Consider the following 17,103-nt stretch of genomic DNA (forward strand, 5'->3'; position numbering starts at 1 on the left):
GGACTCGAAGAAGCAGTGCTGTACTATTCGATTGTCACTTTCATTGAAGAACCTGTCGCGGAGACAAGGGTTGCGAGGTGGCAAGGCCAGGCCTTTGTGAAGACAATGAGAACACACATACACAATGGATCTCTTCTCACATGTTTATTCACTTCACTGACTGCATTTGTATAGAGCTTGGTTCACTTCTATCTAGTGTAGAGCCTTCCTTAAGATTCTCCAATCATGATGGCCCACGAGTCCCCCCTATCGCCGATATCTTTCCTCCATGTTCGAGGCTGTTGGGGTTGGGCTATAACCGTTTGAGGTCTACTCCCACCGCGTGCGAACGTTGCAGCGCAACGAACACCGATTTGTGATTGACAAGTAGGCAAACAATTTTGTCCCGGCGTTTCTGTGCTGGTTTGTCTGGTTTTATGGATGTCGTCCGGAATGTGGTGTCTGGTGTCCTTGATATTTGAGTGTTGCTGGTTGATGTGGTTGGGTGACAGTGAGGTTGAAGTTGAAGCTGGGTGGTAGAGATGTTGAGGTTGACGAACGGAAGCTGTTGGTAATGGCATTGTATTTGTGCTGATTGAGCTTCTGGCTCTTGCTTCCTGTTGTTGTGGAAGACTATCATGTGGCGGGTATTGGTGGGAGGCGGCGTTGGTGGTGGTTGTTGTTGCTGTTGCTGCTGATTCCCAATTCCTTCAATTCTCACTGTCAGACTCGAACAGTGCGTCGATCTCTTTTTGTCGCTGCTTCTCTGCCTTCGCTTGCTCGATTAACTCCAGCAGGGCCTTTGAGGCAGAGTTGTCGATTTCCCTTGGAGCGATGAGAAACTTGGGAACCGCCATGATCTTGGCGACGGTCCTTGGCCCGTGGCCACGAGCAGACGGGACAGTGTAGATGTCTTTGTGAGGCCGCATGTTTGCTGACGGCGTCACAAGGTCGAAGAGTTTCTCGTTGTCGTTGTTGAGAGCGTTGAGCTTGGGGGCCGCGATGGCGGCAAGTGGGCCTCGTTTTTGAGGCTTATGGAAGAGGGACGCCTTTTCATGTCGACCTGGCAGCTTGTGCTTGACGACTTTGTTGAGTTTTGGGGATGCCGCCTGCTTTGAGATGGCCTGCTTGGGTTTGTGTTGGCCAGGAGTCAGACTCAACGTGTGTTGCTTGACGGCGGAAGTCCAGTTGCCGCCTTTGATGAACAGCTGAGAGGTGTTGGTGGCCATGGTGATCGATGAGGATGTAGATGATGTTGACTGCTGTTGAAATAGCAGTAGGCGTCAAGACCAAGGTCTTGCTTCAGTTGTAGTTGATGTTGAGTGCGAATGGTGGTTGAATTTGTCAAGTTAAGTGGGCAGAGTATGCTGATGAGCTAGAACAGGAGCTGAAGGTGGAAAAGGGCCAGGTATTTGTACTCTTGACACAGAAGAACCAAAATTGAATGCCTCATAGTAAAGTTTGGTCCTCCAAAGGACAAACGGTTGGAACCAGATCCTAACATGCTCTTCATCCAATACAATCCTTCGTCTCCGTTTGAGAGCTCAATCATTCTGCTATCAGTCTCGATTTTTTCCGAAGAGAAAAAGACTGTTCAGGTGTTTGGCTGGTTCAATGTTACATATCCCCACCGAGAGACCGGATAAGAAGTATCTAAACAAGAAACCTACCTCACCTACCGTGACTCACTAGCCTCGCGACGAGCGACACGACGATTAGGTCTTTGGATTTGAGGAGAGAGAGAAGAGTCAAAGGGTCATTCGCTGACCATGGCTGTACCAGGGACGAGTCGATCAATCAGTAATTCCCATACAAGGTCCTGCGATGTCCTCGAGAATTGGATCAAAGGCAGCAAGCTTCATGGCAGATACCAGTATCCAAGAAAGATGCTCATACTGAAGTCGAGCGAGGCTCCTCGAACTGCAGTGTGGACACTGCTGATACTTGTTTCTGATTCGCTAGGTATTGAAGGAGCCTCACAAGGAACGGTGTATCCATGGTTGATGAGAGCCATATTCTGATTAGCCTTTCGACAGGATGTGAAATGTGCTGGAATTGGAATTGTACTGCCTAGAGGATAAATGCGATTTTTGTTTCTGGTTCTGACTCGATCCACTGGTTGCGAGCTCGAGCATCCAATAGTAAAAGGTCGGTGTAGTCTCACAAGGGCCTTCCGCGAGTGAATTGCATGGCTCAACCATGATGAATGTTGGGACTAACCTTTTCTAGCTATTTGCTGTTTGCCCGCGGAATCGCGGATGTTCAAGTGCGATAGAGTTCGGAGTCGTGTGGAAAGCGTTGTGACGGTCACCTGATCTCGCGATTGCCAAGGCTGTCGCGTTTTGGCGTCGACGCGTCTTTCTCTGTCCCAGCACAAGCTCAATGTCCACCACGACCTCCATGCGAGATGCAGCTCCTCGTAGGGCTCAATACTGCTCAGAGAGCTGCAGTGACTTCACCTGCATCAGTCCTCCAAGTGTTGGCTCCTCCGGGGTCCGGCAAAACAAAGACGTTGACCTGTCGAGTCGCCTACCTCATTGCCCATTATGGCCATAACCCGCAAAATGTCATCTGTTGCACCTTCACCATCAAAGCCGCCAGGGAAATGCGGGAAAGGCTGAGAAGCCTGGTTGGCTGTGAACTCGAATCGAAGCTGGTCCTTGGAACCATCCACTCCATCTGCCGACGATACCTGGTCGCATACGGCCATCTTGTTGGAATACCCAAGGGATTTGGGATTGCAGACACTTCAGACAGTAATAGCATAATCAAACGAATCATCAAGCGTCTCCGCCTCACGATAGAACCCAAAACTGCGAGAGCTAGGATTTCGAGCCACAAAGCCAAAGGAAAAACGCTGGAAGACTTACCCAAGAAACCGCCCAAAGAACTCAAGGACCAAGAGTTCATAACCATTTTCCACGAGTATGAGGCAGCATTGGCAACTTCAAGACTACTGGACTATGACGACCTACTCTTACGATGTGTTGATCTTCTGCGAGCCTACCCGGCTTGCGTGTCCAACATCGAGGCATTGTTAATCGATGAGTTTCAAGATACCAACATCGTCCAATTCGAATTGATGAAATTACTGGCGTCGGCAAACAGGAAAATTACTATTGTTGGCGATCCGGACCAGAGTATCTACGGATTTCGGTCTGCAGAGATCGAGAATCTACGACGAATGAAGGTTTTCTACCCTGAGACGGTGGTCATCAATCTCGAGGAAAACTATCGCTCTGCGTCGGCAGTGCTGAAGCTTGCCCAGAATGTTATCGAACAAGACACCGACCGCCCTCAGAAGAAGATGAAAGCAACCCATTGTCACGGAAGTCAACCGGTGCTTCGACGCCTGCCCAATCCAAATGAGGAAGCTTTGTGGATTGCTAGCGAGATCAAGAGGACGGTGACGATGACTGGAGGTCTGGTCCTGCATTCCGATGTTGCTATCCTCCTCCGGTCAGCTTACCTCTCGCTGCTTATTGAACGAGCGTTGGCAAACGCTGGTATCCCTTACCGCATGGTCGGTGGCCAACGTTTCTTCGACCGCGTAGAAATCCGGATCATCATCGACTACCTCCGCACAATTAGCCATCCTGACAATAACCAAGCTTTTGTTGCCATCATAAACACACCGCCACGCAAAATTGGGGACACTTCGGTCGCCGAAATGATCAAGCTCGGGGAAGAACACAAGCTCTCACTCTGGGCTGTGGTGCAGAAGGTTCTCACAGGAGATCTGAAGCCTGAAAAGAGGCTTTCAAGGCCTGCAGAACAGGAGCTCGGCCGTCTGGTGGGCCTGATTAGGTCTGGCAGACAAAAGATGAATTCCGTGAATCCTGCGGCTACGGTTCCCACCAAACTTATCGACTTCATTGTGGAATCTTTGGATTTCGAGAATTATCTGAAGAAGAAATACAAAGATGATCACGAGGATCGGCTCGAGAACGTCAAGGAACTTATCACGCATGCCTCAGAAGTTCTGCTGCAGAATGCCGCTGAAGAACCTCTGGCAACTATCGACGGTGTGGAACAGGAAATCTCCAATGGTGGCCAGGAAGTCCTTGCTCAATTTCTGGCGAACATCGTTCTCTCAACCGATGTTGAGAACACCGAAGAAGGGAAGGATAAACCTCGTGTCACCATTTCAACAATCCACTCAGCAAAAGGTCTTGAGTGGCCTGTCGTATTTATTCCAGCAGTTTATGAAGGCTCCATCCCTCACTCTCGGGCTGACAACACTGATGAAGAACGGCGATTGCTCTATGTTGCCATGACACGAGCTCAGGCCCTTCTAACGATGACTTTCCCTATGATGCAGTCCCGCGATCAGGCTGAGTCCGCTCTTTCTCAGTTCCTCCCGCTAAAGATCCACCATCATCTGGCCCAAGTTGGTCCCCTATTCCATGACCGCGCAATTGAGGATATCGCAAGCATTCTCCGACGGCCTATGCCTTCCCAAGAAGATCTCGCAAAGAACTTAGAGGGAATGAATGGCGAAGAAAGTACTGCCGATGACGTCTGGCCTTCTGATGGCAGCCGTCGACCTACACCAATGCCTCCTGGCGTCACGCAGGGCACGACAGAGTTCGGCAGGCCACTGGCAGAAGTTCTTGCTGCTCAAAAGCAACAACATCGGAGTTATTCGACCGCTGCAAGACCATATGCCACGTCTGGCTCCGCTGGCTCCGCTTTTGTCACTACTATGAACGACGTCAATGCCTTTTCTACGTCAGATATGTCGCTGGGTTTTACCACTGCTAGCCACCAGCTCAAAACCAGCGTCTCTAACCTCAGGAGATCTGCTTCTGATATTTTGCCACCTCAGAAGAAGCCTAAACTTTCGAAGTCGCTCTCAGGGCAGGGCACTATCGGAAGCTTCTTCTCGAAGCCAGCTTCCCAAGCACCTCAGCTGCTGGGGATTCCGATTCTCGAACCGTATGTTGCAGCGGTATCCAAACACAGATCTCCCGATCAAGACGGGGCGCTTCCACCTCAACGCCGCGAAAACGGAGATTTCGCCAAGCGCGGCATTCCCGAAGAGTTTTCTGGGCACGAATTGAACTTCCGCAACGGCATGGTTCATGGACGTCCTGTACCTCTGCAAGAAACGAGCATGAATTCTAAAAATCGGTATGCTGGCTTGTACAGTTCTTCGCCTCCGCCTTGTCCGCCACCAGCGAAGCAATCGCCAGGCCTCATCGATGCTGCTGGTGAGAAACAGATTTCAAGGGATGCAGGGGGTTCAAAGTCAATAACTTCAGGCGGTGCTTCAACCTCATTCACGAGTCACGCTGTCACCAAGCCTGCCACTACTTTGCACAAGACTAATATGTCCTCGATAGTCAATGGCAAGCCCTTTTCGTCAGGCTTTGCTTCAGGGGTTGTTAGGAAGACTCTTGGAGTCAGACGCAGTATGAATGGGTGGGAGAACAGGAAGAACCGATGACTTCATGTCTGCGATCCACTGAGGTGCTGGATTCTTGGGTTGTCTGATACATTTGATTACTTGTATGGCCTCTGACGACGCTACGAAGCTATGACTATGATTTGGTTGGGTCAATTACTTCAAGGAGTTCAGGACTTCGAATCACTTGGAGATGTTATTTGTTCTCTGGTTGGTTGAGCAGCCTGTTGGTGTCCGCTGAACCCCGATCCGTGTGCCATATGCCATCTTGGCCAAACATGGACAGCCACCGCGACATTGGAGGAGAATTGTAGTATCCTTCTGTCACAGCTATTGTGCATAGATGCAATGAATATGGAAAGATCTGTTCGAGTGCGATGCCTCTATGGCCAGTTTGCTTGAATTTCGGCCTGGAGGGCACCGTCGGTCCAAGCTCGACAAACACCTCCCTGAGCCCCTTTTAAACTACGATACGAAAAATTACTTGCCGACGGGCGTTAGGCGCGACCTGGCTTCCGTAAAAAGCAGACACCGCACGCACGCATCCTTGACGAGCGGCAGCGGCAGCGGCAGCAGAATCGAGACAAGTCAAATCGCTTTTCAAAGGGTCCGAAAGAGATAGAGAAGGGAAGCAGAACTCCGTCGAGTCTGCAATCCATATTCAAGGGGGAGGTAGCATCAAAATATTCATCACTCATCACAAACTGCCTGGATCTGAACTTTTGGCTTCTTCATCATCTTCTTCTTCTCTCTAGAAAGTCATATGTGAATTGAAAACGGAAAAAAAAAGGATGGTGGAAACAGCAAAACTAGCTAGCAAGCAAGCAACTGAGCAAAACACATGCATGCTTCCGCCGAGAAAGTTATATTCCAATCACATAGATGATAGAGTCAATCGAGAGAGTAAGGCGAGGAGGACGAAACGAAAGAGAGCCATGAGCTGGATAGACAGACACACATAGACCTTCCCCAACATATTCCTCCTCCTTTCCCCTTCTCAGCTGTCTCTGGAACAACAACTGGGCGGAGTCATGCGCGGTCCATCATTGCTTTCCTTTTTCCCTCCCAAGAAAGAAATTGTAACGTCGTCGTTTTTACATAACGAGCGCGCCGAGCGCGACCGCTCCGGCGGCAACCATGGCCCAGGCACTCAGGGTCGTGCGGCCCGCGGCGGCGCCCGTGTAGGGGGCCACCCAGGAGTTGGTGCCGTTGATGGGGATGCTGTAGGGAGCGACCGGTGCCGCGGGCGAGGTGCTTGCGGCGGCCACCCACGCCGACGACGATTGTACGGGCGCCACGGTCAGTGTCGTCGCGACGGTCACGCTCGGGCTCACCCACGCGCCGGTGGAGGCCGCCGCCACAGGAGACACGGGGTTGCCACCCCACGATCCTGCGGTCACCGTCGGCGCCAGGGACACAGGCTTGCTGCTCCAGGTGCCACCGGGTGTGGGAACCGTCGAGGTGCTAACAGCGGGAGCTGAGCATGGAACGCTGACCACGACGGGTGTGCTGAAGGGCCAGCCAGCCGACGGTGTGAAGGTCTTGGTCGTCATGCAGGCGGTGGGGACAGGCGTCTGGGTGCAGCCGCAGTGCGTGGTCGTGATGGTGGTGGTCTTGGTGGTGTATCCTGTCGAGCAAGGCTCCGTCCACGTTTCTGTGATTGCACGAACAAGGTCAGTAAACCCTTCATTTCTTGTTTTTGAATAGCTAAAAAAATGAAGGCAGGCAGCCAAGGCAGGGAGTTTGAGACTTACTGGTGATTGTCACGGTCACGACTGAGCTGCTATCACTCCAGTCGCCCCAAGCTGTGGCCGGATCGGTGGGCTTGGTTGTCGAAGTGGTCCAATCCAATCTTGCCACAGGAAGCTGGAGGAGCTAGACTTGCTGGAACTGCTGGTTGTGGGATCTGACCAGTCTTCCCAGGTGCTGGTGACGGGGTCGGTCGTCGTTGCCGTCCAGTCGTACCACGTGCTGGCGCTCGGGCTGGCGCTGGTGCTGGTGTTGAAGAAAGGTCCGATGGAGAGGGATCTCGACGTGGGAGATGTCGTTGGACGGCCAGATGTGCTGCTGGGGGTGGTGTGTGGTACATATGGAGTGGTGGTCGGAACGACAGGGCTGGTGGCAGTCGTGGTGGGACCGCTTGACTGGGTGTACGGGGGTCTCGTTGTAGTGACGAGGGTGGTGGTGGTCGAGCTTGACGTGGTGGTGGTGACTGGTTGGGTCTGATAGATTTGGACGTAGTTGACATCCCAGTACGCATCCTTGAATTGTGCTGGGTTGCTGCCCACCCAGACGGAGCACTGGCTTACACCGGTGCTGGCTGAGCACCCATTGCCCCAGGTAGCGTCACCGAAGTCGCCGCAGAAAGTGGTGTCAAAGATGATCCTGTTATCGGCAAAGTTGGCATCGACGTCGCAGCCTGGGCCGTCGAAGATGGAAGCTGGCAGTCCCCAGCCCGATGGATCCGGTTTTCCAGACGCAATATCCGAAGGGATGGAGCTTCGCGAGAAAAACCAGATCTTGATCGCGTCCGAGGTCCACTCCATCGCATAGACACCGCCCTTGTTGGAGTTGAAGCCCGATCCGTAGCTGGCAGAGCTGGTGTCAAAAGCGCCACAGCCTTGCGCATTGCCGCCAGTGCTCACGTCGTACTGGCAATTGACACCGTTCGTAGTACCAGTCATCTCCAAGGGGCTTTGGGAAATGACGCAGGTGCCGGCGACGTGGGTGGATGTGAGGTCGGTGCCTTGGTTGTTCGCACCCTCAATGATGTCGATTTCGCCGTCTTGACATCATTACCAAGTTAGCATTTCTGTCCTCGAAGGCATCCAAAGGTCCAAAGCATGCATGAGGGAGACTCACTGTACGGCCATGTGCCAGAACCCAGAGTCCAGAATGCCGGCCAGACACCGCAACCACTGCCATCATTTGTTGTAGGCATGTGTTTGATGTCGGCAATAAAGAGGCCGTGTGTCCATGACTTGGCACTTTCAATCCTGACGCTCGGCCGTCCAACACCGTTGATGTTCGAGTAGGGTGCGCTGCCGTTGTATGTGTGCTTGTGGTCGACTCTCATCTGGGCCGACCCGCCATCGAAAGTGATTAGGCCATCAGCCTTAGCAGTATCCTCATCGACGTAACTGTTCAATGTCAACATTCGACATCACGCAGTGCTCTTGATGAACGTACGTGACGAAGCCATGTGTAGGATCGGCATCCTTAGTCACCTTGTCAGCGAGAAGACCCACCGGCGAAGAGCCGCGATTTGACTTACAGCAAAGAAGTTGAATCCGTCGAAGAAATTATTGCCAGAGTATTCAGTGTCCAGAGCATAGTACGTGTTGGAAGTATCAGCAGAAACAGAAGAAGAAAGCAACAACAAAGCAGAAACGAGTGTGGTGCTCGACCTCAGAAAGAGTGATGAGGAAGGCATATTGTCAAATGAGTGGCACGCGAACGTGAGGGAAAGAATGAACTGGCGACGTAAAGCACACAACAAAGGAGAAGGGGGGAAAGGAAAGAAGGCAAGACAAGTTCCCTATAGATACTCGAGGCCAGACGCAGTGCCTCGCCGCCATGGCGGGTGTGTCTTGACTCCGTACTCCGTACTATGCGAGGTCCCACCGATAGTGCTTGGAATGCGCCATTACCACAAAGCGCCTCCTCAGAGGTGGCACGTTTTTTGTGCAAATTGACCCTAATCGAATCGGTTAGGGAGATGAGGTGCTCCAGGAGACAGCAAGCCTCGGGAAAACCGACGAATATGGCGTAGACCGTGGAGGCAGACCTATGGAGAAGAATCAGGCTCCCACGACCAAAATCGAGTCACAGCGCTTTCAGTCTGCTTGGTGCGTCGAAGTTTCTGCCCCATTAGAAATCAAAGAAGTGCGGAGTCCCAAGAGCCGTTAATATTAGTATCATTCGGGGATACCGAGTATAGGGAAGCAGCTCCGCAGGCAAACTACTTGCAGAACCGATCGCGAGTCGGATCGTCAATTGGCAGCAAGCGAGGTCCTCGACCGACTTGGTGAAATTTGCCCGGGTCAGTTTGATGAAAGGTAAAAAGGAATAGCTCAAACAGGACCGAAAAGGAGGCGCAAATAGCCTCATGGCAGTGGGGCTGATGTTGATGCTTGGCGCCAATCCAGCCAATCAAGATACTCCTTCAACTCCACCTGGCGTTGACAATGTCCCGAAACGGAAGCACAGATTCAGTTCCCCCTGAACCACGCAATTTGGTGGTCAATGTAACCATTGGTTCCTTATTGCCCGCGAGCCGTGGCTGAGCTGTGTACGAGGTAGAAGTCGACAGGGCCCTTCTTTTCTGGCCCCTCGTCTGCTTGTTAGTGTTCCAGACCACGATCAGAGACAGCACCACGTGCCAATCGAGTTCGACATGAATCACTGCTGTTCCTATCTAGGGAAGATCGGCCGCGCGGCTCCTCGACCGCGCTCGCGCCCGCCTCTCTCCCACCAGCAACAAAAGGTCCTGCAGGGGCCTGCAGATTCAAAGCAGGAAAGACTGGGCGATTTCCATTGTGCGATCACCCAGATCACCTACGAACGAAGATCCTAATTCCCATATACGGCTTCATCCTAGATGAGTGCGTCGAGGCCACTTTGAATCTGGGCTCTGATTGAGCACTCCATTACGCGTTCTTGAGAGATATTGTACACTGACCTACAAAGGCCCGCCAATCGAGCTCCACAGTCTCGGCGACGGGTAAACCTAGATCCAAGCTAATATCGTTTTCAGCTGCGGCTCAGTAAATCTCTGCCCCAAGGCTGTCCAGGAATCTCCGTGCGCCGCACCCCATTTGGTCGAGGCATTTGCGGAGACTGTGATCCGCTGTGCCCTGTCAAAGGTTCTGGCGAACAATTTGAGCAATGCATCTGAATTGGAAATTTGCGATTGTGTCGTTGTGTGGTCAGGTGCAAGAGACAGGCTGTATCCACATCATCCTTTGTAACAACGTGAAGCTATCACGCTGCAGTTCTGACCGCCGTAGGAAAAAGGTGATCGCCGTTTCAACACCGTTTACTCGTCGTCTGAGTCATAAAGGTCAACGTAGTCACATGATAGAGATCGTGGGCAAGACTGATCCTGATGTCGTCAAGCTGGACTGAGTTCACGTGCGTCATCTGATAATATTTCTTAGGATTGGTGAAGCTATCTGACCGAGTGTCGTAGGTACGAATTCCGTCTGCGAATTGACGCTGATTCCTCCATTGGCATTTTTGCGCACTTGCACGATGGAGTATCAAAAAATACCTTTGTACTCTGCAACATATACACCACAGGAGCTTGATCTCGAGTTCAGGCTCAGCCATGATGCGCATTTGATAACACTGTTTTTTTATGAGGACTTGAGTGTCCGCCCTGCAGGTCGAGATTTTACTATACTTGGGCATGAATGAGGCTGCCCCGATCATATATAGTTGCGACATACTGAGCTGATTACCATGTTAGGATTCCTCCCTAGCATTATAATTAAATCTATCCAGCGATGCCATGATCTAACCCAGTTCAGCGTGCCATCAACAGCGTTCGGGTAGACCGGCTCTTGTCAGGGGACCCCAGCCGTGGCCAAGAGTTCCATTTTGATTACAAGGATCAGTGGCCATCCATTATTGTGACTACCACCGCATTACGACCTGCTTTACCAGGTTGAGATCCACATCCAACCCGTCCCTGTGCCCCTCCCACAACGTTGGCATTTCGTCCGCTTTCGAACGGCCTGCGGCTCTGCAGGTACTAGGCAGGCGCTCCGATTTCGGGAACTACCTGGGCGTCTTGAAATATTTTTGTGTCTGCCTTCCTCTAAATACCGACTTTGGCTCCGCTGGAATTGATCTTCATAAGCCCAGAACAACACTCGTCCGCCGAGACATAAATATAGCCAGCGCGCGATGCATCCTGTCCGGACGAGTGCCTTGGGAGACGAGGCTGGAGGTTGTCGCAGACAGCTTGTAGGAGTTCTCCATTGATATGCTCTCGCAAAGCCCATTCCGCTTTCCTTCATCCTTCTGATCTCTCAGCGCATCGACAACCACTGGTGGCTGCGACACTTCCTCGACGGGGTGGAAGGGGTCGGGAGAGTATATAGTTCTGACCCAGAGGGCGTCCATCTTGCGAGCTCATAAACTATACTCATATTGTCATCTAGACATTCACAGATTCTTTTCATTTCCCACAAAAGGGTTCTCGGTCTGGTCGACCGGATGGTGATCAGAACTAACTGTGTTGTAAGCCCCCATGCCAGTATTCGAGTCTCGGTTGAGGGATATAGGATATGAAGTTCGTCCCATGCTTGACGTGCAAATTGTCTTTGGTGGATCCCCTGGCAGTTACATCGTGCGTTATCCTCAATTTCGACCAAGGAGGCCATCAATATGGCGCCTGAACCTGGATTGAAGACGTTTAGCGACGGATTGGATATGAGAGTTCCTTTAGCAGTAACTGTTGAAGGCAGTCTCTTGTTAGCAATGGTCGATGGACACAGCTACAAGCGGGGTTCAAGCCAAGCATCCTGGGATAATAAATATCGCTGCTGTAGGTAGTGACTGGGAAAGTAAAGTGACGGCTAGGGGCGACTTCGTGAGTCGAGATTGTAATATTTGGGCTTGAGTAGAAACGTATTGAACCGGGCGAGGCAATACGTGAGCCCGCCTACACAGAGGTCGAAACAAGATGTGTGTCAGCCATCAAGGGGCCGAATGGGGCGGCATATTTGTCTCTGATATGGCTAGACACTGGCAGAAAGATTAGAGAGTGGTATTGCATTGCACAAAATTCAACGGTGAGGGTCGTGCGGAGGTTTTCCATCACCGAGCTGTGCAGCTGGATATCGGTTACTTTGACAGCCCTGGGAACAACCTGGGCGAATTTCCGATACCAGTGAGACAAAGGTAAAGACACACAAGTGAAAAGCAAAGGTCATTGACAGTGCCAGAGATACCTGTGGTGTCATCAACTGAGTTGAGGTGATCGGTAGGTAGGTAATGCAGATACAAGGTTTGGCGGATCCTTGTAAGCGAATACGGACGGATGCATTTGATTCCGGGTGTACATACTCCTTTTTCGATACTTCCTGCCCATTTCTGGGTACCGTCTTACGGGCGCTGGAGAGAGATTCGGCACTATGTGGTCGGTAGTAGCCCATTCTTATTGACAGGGTACAGGTCGGCAAATACAATTCTTGCGGGGGAGATCAGCTTACTGGGTTTGGAAGTTGCCGACTTCGCGACTCCAACGGATACATGGATCTCCATCAATGTCCCTCACCACAATGACAGAGCTGCTCACCGATCAATTTGCAATTTCAGCATAGCTGACGGCCTATCAGGTTAGTGACAGCCGGCGAACACGCGAGGAAGAGGTATTTATATCTCGACCTCCTCCTTGAAGGCAGGTTCAAAGACCAAACAACCAGCATGTCGTTGCTCCGAGTTGGTATTGTTGGTGCCGGGATAGGTGGTCTGGCAGCCGCCATCGCCATCGCTCGCAGCGGGTGTAGCGTCACCATCCTCGAGCAGAGTGTGGATATAGGAGAGATTGGAGCCGGGATCCAGCTCCATCCCAATGTCTCTCGTCAAATGGTCCGCTGGGGTGTTGACAAGATCATTGAGAACGACCTCATCGAGCCAGAAGAACTCAACACCTGGGACTGTGGGAGCGAACTACGCCTGATCGGACGCACTGATCCCAAACAGGTCGCTAAACAAGCAGGCTTTCGGTGGTGGGTTATACGCCGCGACCACCTCTATACGGGACTCGCCCAGTCGGCATCCGAGCACGGTGTCAAGCTGATCATCAATGCGAGAGTCGAACAGATTGATGATGCCTCGTCCCCAGTAAAGGTTGTCACATCCTCTGGCCAGACATACGAGTTTGATCTCTTGGTCGGCGCAGACGGGCTCAAGTCTACCGTCAGGCAATATCTGTATCCAGGTGTTATGCCGTATGCACCGAACAAGCTGTGTGCGTATCGAGGCGTTCTACCATTCTCCTTGATATACAAAGAGATTCCCGAGGCCAGCCTGTTTCTCGGCAACAAATTGGACACCTGGGTCGGAGCGAAAGGGTGCGAAGCCTGTCTTCTTCGAGCTGCGTGGTTGATGAAATGGCTAACGGCAAGGATAGCTATGTTCTGACCTACCCTACGTGCGGAGGGAAAGAGCTGAACGTTGTGACGGCGGCCGAGTCAAAGGACTACGTGACCAAAATGGAAGACATCGACGTCGAAGAGTTCTACGGGTCAGTATAGTAGAAAAAGCCACAGCCAACCATCACTCACCGTGTCCATGATAGGTTCTATGCCGACTTTCATCCATTCATCCAGAAACTGCTACGCCTTGTCAAGTACACCAAGCGCTGGCCTTTGCTGCAAACACCCCGAATGCCGTCGTGGTCCAATAAGGCCAAGAACATCGTCATGATAGGCGATGCAGTCCACGCCATGCAGAACCATATGGCCCAAGGCGCAGGGACAGCAATTGAAGACGGAGCATTCCTGGGCCAAGTCATCAGCGAAGTGGTCCGGGGTGTGATCAGTGTCTCCGAAGCTGTAGCTCTCTTCGAACAGAGGCGGATGCCCAAAGCATGGATCAAACAACAACTCAGCTTCCACTCCGGACTGATGTATACCCTGACGCAGCCAGAAGACCGTGAAAAGCGTGCCCGGGCGGGCAGATTCGAAGTTGCCCGTTGGGAGCACAACCCAGCTCGACAGGAGCTGAGCCACGTGGAGTATCGAAACTGGCCGGTGGCCCGTTGCATCGAGACGGTCAAATCCATCTGGTATTATGACCCTGAAGGAGATGCAGATAACGCAGTGCTGGAGTATCTGATGAGCAGGGGCAACGTGGACGAGTTCACTCAGACGAGCGAAAATCTGAGCCGCAAATGGAGGTCGGTAGTATTTGGAAATGGAGTCGATGGCAGCTGGGTCGAGCCCCAAGTCGACTACCAACACATGAAGAACTCTCTCTACCGGGGCAACGGGGTGAAGGACGGGATCCAGGAGTACGGTTTGCGTGAGCAGGACTATGATCGGTTTGGGAAGGGCCTGTAGCTGGAGGTGGTTATGAATCGTGGCTCTACAGTTCCTGCGCAGTGGTCGCAATACTTCGTAGTAGCTGGACGGCTACTAAAGTGTTAGTGCGACGGTCTAAAGAGACGCTACGAAGCTTAGCTACTGCTAGTGACTTCAAAACGTCATTGATGCTCACCACCTAAAGGCGTCCCTTAAAGCGGCCCCTAAAGGCGGGGTTGATGATACCCAAATGAGCCGGGTTCCCCCGCTTCTGCCTGCGCCCTCGTCCGCCCTGTAACCTCGCACACCTAATCCCAGTGTCCGGCTGACAAGTGAGCTTAACTGTTTGCTCCCTGCAAGGCAGCTTGTAAGCTCCTCGTTCTCCTCCTACTGATTGGCACAGCTAGCAACCCAGCAGCCTGACCGCATCTCTTAAACCTGACAAGGTTGAGCCCAAGAAGCAGCAGCCTTTAGCGGGCTCGCGGGGTTGCTATTCGAGGCTGTGTTTCACTCTCAGGTCTGTTTTCCTGTTGTTCCAACTTACTGACTGGCGGAAACTCTCCAAACCAGAAAGGGCTCACCAGGCTGTCCTATTGTCCTGGCAGGCACACAATACCTAGGGACTTTTGGTCCTCGTCCCAAAACCGTTGTCCGCCCCGTTCCGCTGAAGCAGTGAGAACTGCAGCCGGTGAGCCAATCTCGAGAGAGAGTGTCATCCGCCACGTTTTCAATGCCAGGCATACCAGCGTCCTCCCAATAGCTCGTGTCTGCCTTTTTTTTCCCTTCTCCGTTTGACTGCACACAATGGTGTTGGACCGCCCACGGCTCAGGCAGATGCGTTCATGCTTAGGTCTGCCCAGCCTCATCCCGCAGCTTCTGTGAACAGAAAAAGAACCGAACAGCAGCACTCGTCCACCCGTCACAAGGCTTTGCCCTTCATCCAACCGGTTACATCACGTTTTAACTTCTGCTTGACAAATTGCAAAGCGACACCTCTTCCTCTATCGCCAATTTCCTGCCAATGTGAGGTTGCGCAGCGACACAATGCCTCGATCACGCAAATCTGAACAAGTCCCCAATTTCTGGGACAGTTTTCCCGCCGACCGATTGCTCTTATTCCGAGTTCCTCCAAAGGTATCCTTCGCTAAAGACTCTTTTTTTCTTCTATTTCGGAAGTCGTAGCCGCAAGAACTGACCACATGAATCTGTAGCTCGACTTGAGGCATGGACTAGGAAATAGCGAGCAAAATGATAGTGTCGAGGATGGGAAGTACCCCAACGACACGGTCACGAGCGTCTCCTCTGCTGGTTCTTCTCGAAGACCACGGGCGAACATTACCAGTCTCCCACCCGAAATCATTCTCGATATTGTCAGCCATCTCCATCCCGTCGACCGCGTCTGTTTTGGCCTGTCCTGCAAATACCTACTCTCCTCCACCCTACCTACCCTACAAATCAGGCAATCAGACTGGCTGCGCTACCACGACCGGCGGTACAGCTTTATTCTCCCCCAGATGCCTACCCTCTTCGTCCGTCTCGCACACGGTTGGGTCCCCAAGGACAGGTTCCGCTACTGCTACCGCTGCTCCAAGATCCTTCCGCGCTCGCACGAATACTTTTGGGAGAGACTGCGCAGGACAAAAAGCCCAAGGTTCCGCGACGGACTGGGCATAGACGAGAAACAATGGAAGTCCTTAGGCAAGAGGGCGAAATACACATATCTGGTCGAGCACTGGTGCCACTCCCCGGAGGAGGATAGTAGCGGTTTCTTCTGTGGCCACTGCTACTATCGGGAAAGGGACCGCATCAATTGGCCGGTGTATTGTCCCCTGTGCCTGGAGATCGACTTGACATGGGCCCCACCGAGGAAGCCTTGGGTGAGAAAAGCCTTGTGTCGGGGTCTGAGGGCCTTAGGGACCCCGTTCGAACTGGCTGCCTACTGGATCCTCGTCTGTTGTCTTTACGCGGCTAGGTTTATCTACGATCAGGCAATGCGATGTTGGAGGGCACTGTCTTGAGTTGCGTTGCACTCATTAGTCCACGGTCTTCGATCTCCATGAGAGCGGGTCGCGGATGATCTGGTTAGCCATCAACAAGGGCTTGGAATGTGCAGATGTGGTGGCAGCCAGCACCGATGCTCTCTCTCGCAGAGGACCCTGTACACTATGATTGGCGCGGATGGTCATGAAGGGCGTTATGGCAGATTCGATTGGGTTTTTCGCAAGACGGCGCAGAACAGCGTTCGACACGGATGACTGGCGTGCGGCGGAGGAGTGCAGAACTGGCGCGAATAGGGCGGTTTCAATGCTGGCCAGACTCCTGGTGGAGAATGCTTTCACGCATCCAATTTCCTAGGTTTTGGAGGGTTATGCTAGATTCATTTGAAGCAAGCAAGCAGGCAGGCAGGCGTGGATTAACGACATGACACGTTCCGCAGATATCGAGATGAAGAATTTCGCTGGTCGAAAGGCCATATGGAACAAGTGCTTCAGAGATCTCGTCCGTTCAGTACAAGTCTGGGACCTTTCTGGACAACTAGGAAATGTAGATTAAATCACTACGAAGAAACGCACGGCATAGCAAGCAGGTACCGACACAGACCGAAACACAACACACAACTCATAGCGGCTCTCCGTCGCAGCTTGCTCTTGTTGATCTTATTGAAGGGTATCATCTTGTCCA

The 17,103-nt window shown here is 52.2% G+C and overlaps 6 protein-coding genes across 6 annotated transcripts; 3 read left to right on the forward strand and 3 right to left on the reverse strand.

The window, feature by feature from the left end:
* Positions 1-689: 689 nt before the first annotated feature.
* AYL99_04482 (hypothetical protein) lies at positions 690-1,208 on the reverse strand (the record flags this gene model as incomplete). Its single annotated transcript, XM_018835996.1, has 1 exon — positions 690-1,208. One exon carries the CDS (start codon positions 1,206-1,208, stop codon positions 690-692), a length of 519 nt encoding a protein of 172 aa, XP_018695646.1.
* Positions 1,209-2,386: 1,178 nt separating this feature from the next.
* Positions 2,387-5,428, forward strand: AYL99_04483 (hypothetical protein; the record flags this gene model as incomplete). Its single annotated transcript, XM_018835997.1, has 1 exon — positions 2,387-5,428. The coding sequence occupies one exon, from the start codon at positions 2,387-2,389 to the stop codon at positions 5,426-5,428; it is 3,042 nt and encodes a 1,013-aa protein (XP_018695647.1).
* Positions 5,429-6,480: 1,052 nt separating this feature from the next.
* Positions 6,481-6,939, reverse strand: AYL99_04484 (hypothetical protein; the record flags this gene model as incomplete). Its single annotated transcript, XM_018835998.1, has 1 exon — positions 6,481-6,939. One exon carries the CDS (start codon positions 6,937-6,939, stop codon positions 6,481-6,483), a length of 459 nt encoding a protein of 152 aa, XP_018695648.1.
* A 216-nt stretch (positions 6,940-7,155) lies between these two features.
* Positions 7,156-8,819, reverse strand: AYL99_04485 (hypothetical protein; the record flags this gene model as incomplete). Its single annotated transcript, XM_018835999.1, has 4 exons — positions 7,156-8,171; positions 8,249-8,526; positions 8,576-8,604; positions 8,661-8,819. The coding sequence occupies 4 exons, from the start codon at positions 8,817-8,819 to the stop codon at positions 7,156-7,158; spliced, it is 1,482 nt and encodes a 493-aa protein (XP_018695649.1).
* Positions 8,820-12,820: 4,001 nt separating this feature from the next.
* On the forward strand, positions 12,821-14,460 carry AYL99_04486 (hypothetical protein; the record flags this gene model as incomplete). The annotated part of the gene is made up of 3 exons (XM_018836000.1): positions 12,821-13,470; positions 13,530-13,643; positions 13,698-14,460. 3 exons carry the CDS (start codon positions 12,821-12,823, stop codon positions 14,458-14,460), a joined length of 1,527 nt encoding a protein of 508 aa, XP_018695650.1.
* A 1,005-nt stretch (positions 14,461-15,465) lies between these two features.
* AYL99_04487 (hypothetical protein) lies at positions 15,466-16,439 on the forward strand (the record flags this gene model as incomplete). Its single annotated transcript, XM_018836001.1, has 2 exons — positions 15,466-15,555; positions 15,633-16,439. The coding sequence occupies 2 exons, from the start codon at positions 15,466-15,468 to the stop codon at positions 16,437-16,439; spliced, it is 897 nt and encodes a 298-aa protein (XP_018695651.1).
* Between the last annotated feature and the right edge of the window lie 664 nt (positions 16,440-17,103).

Source organism: Fonsecaea erecta (genome assembly GCF_001651985.1).
Source record: "Fonsecaea erecta strain CBS 125763 chromosome Unknown Scaff3, whole genome shotgun sequence".
In the NCBI taxonomy this organism is placed as follows: domain Eukaryota; kingdom Fungi; phylum Ascomycota; class Eurotiomycetes; order Chaetothyriales; family Herpotrichiellaceae; genus Fonsecaea; species Fonsecaea erecta.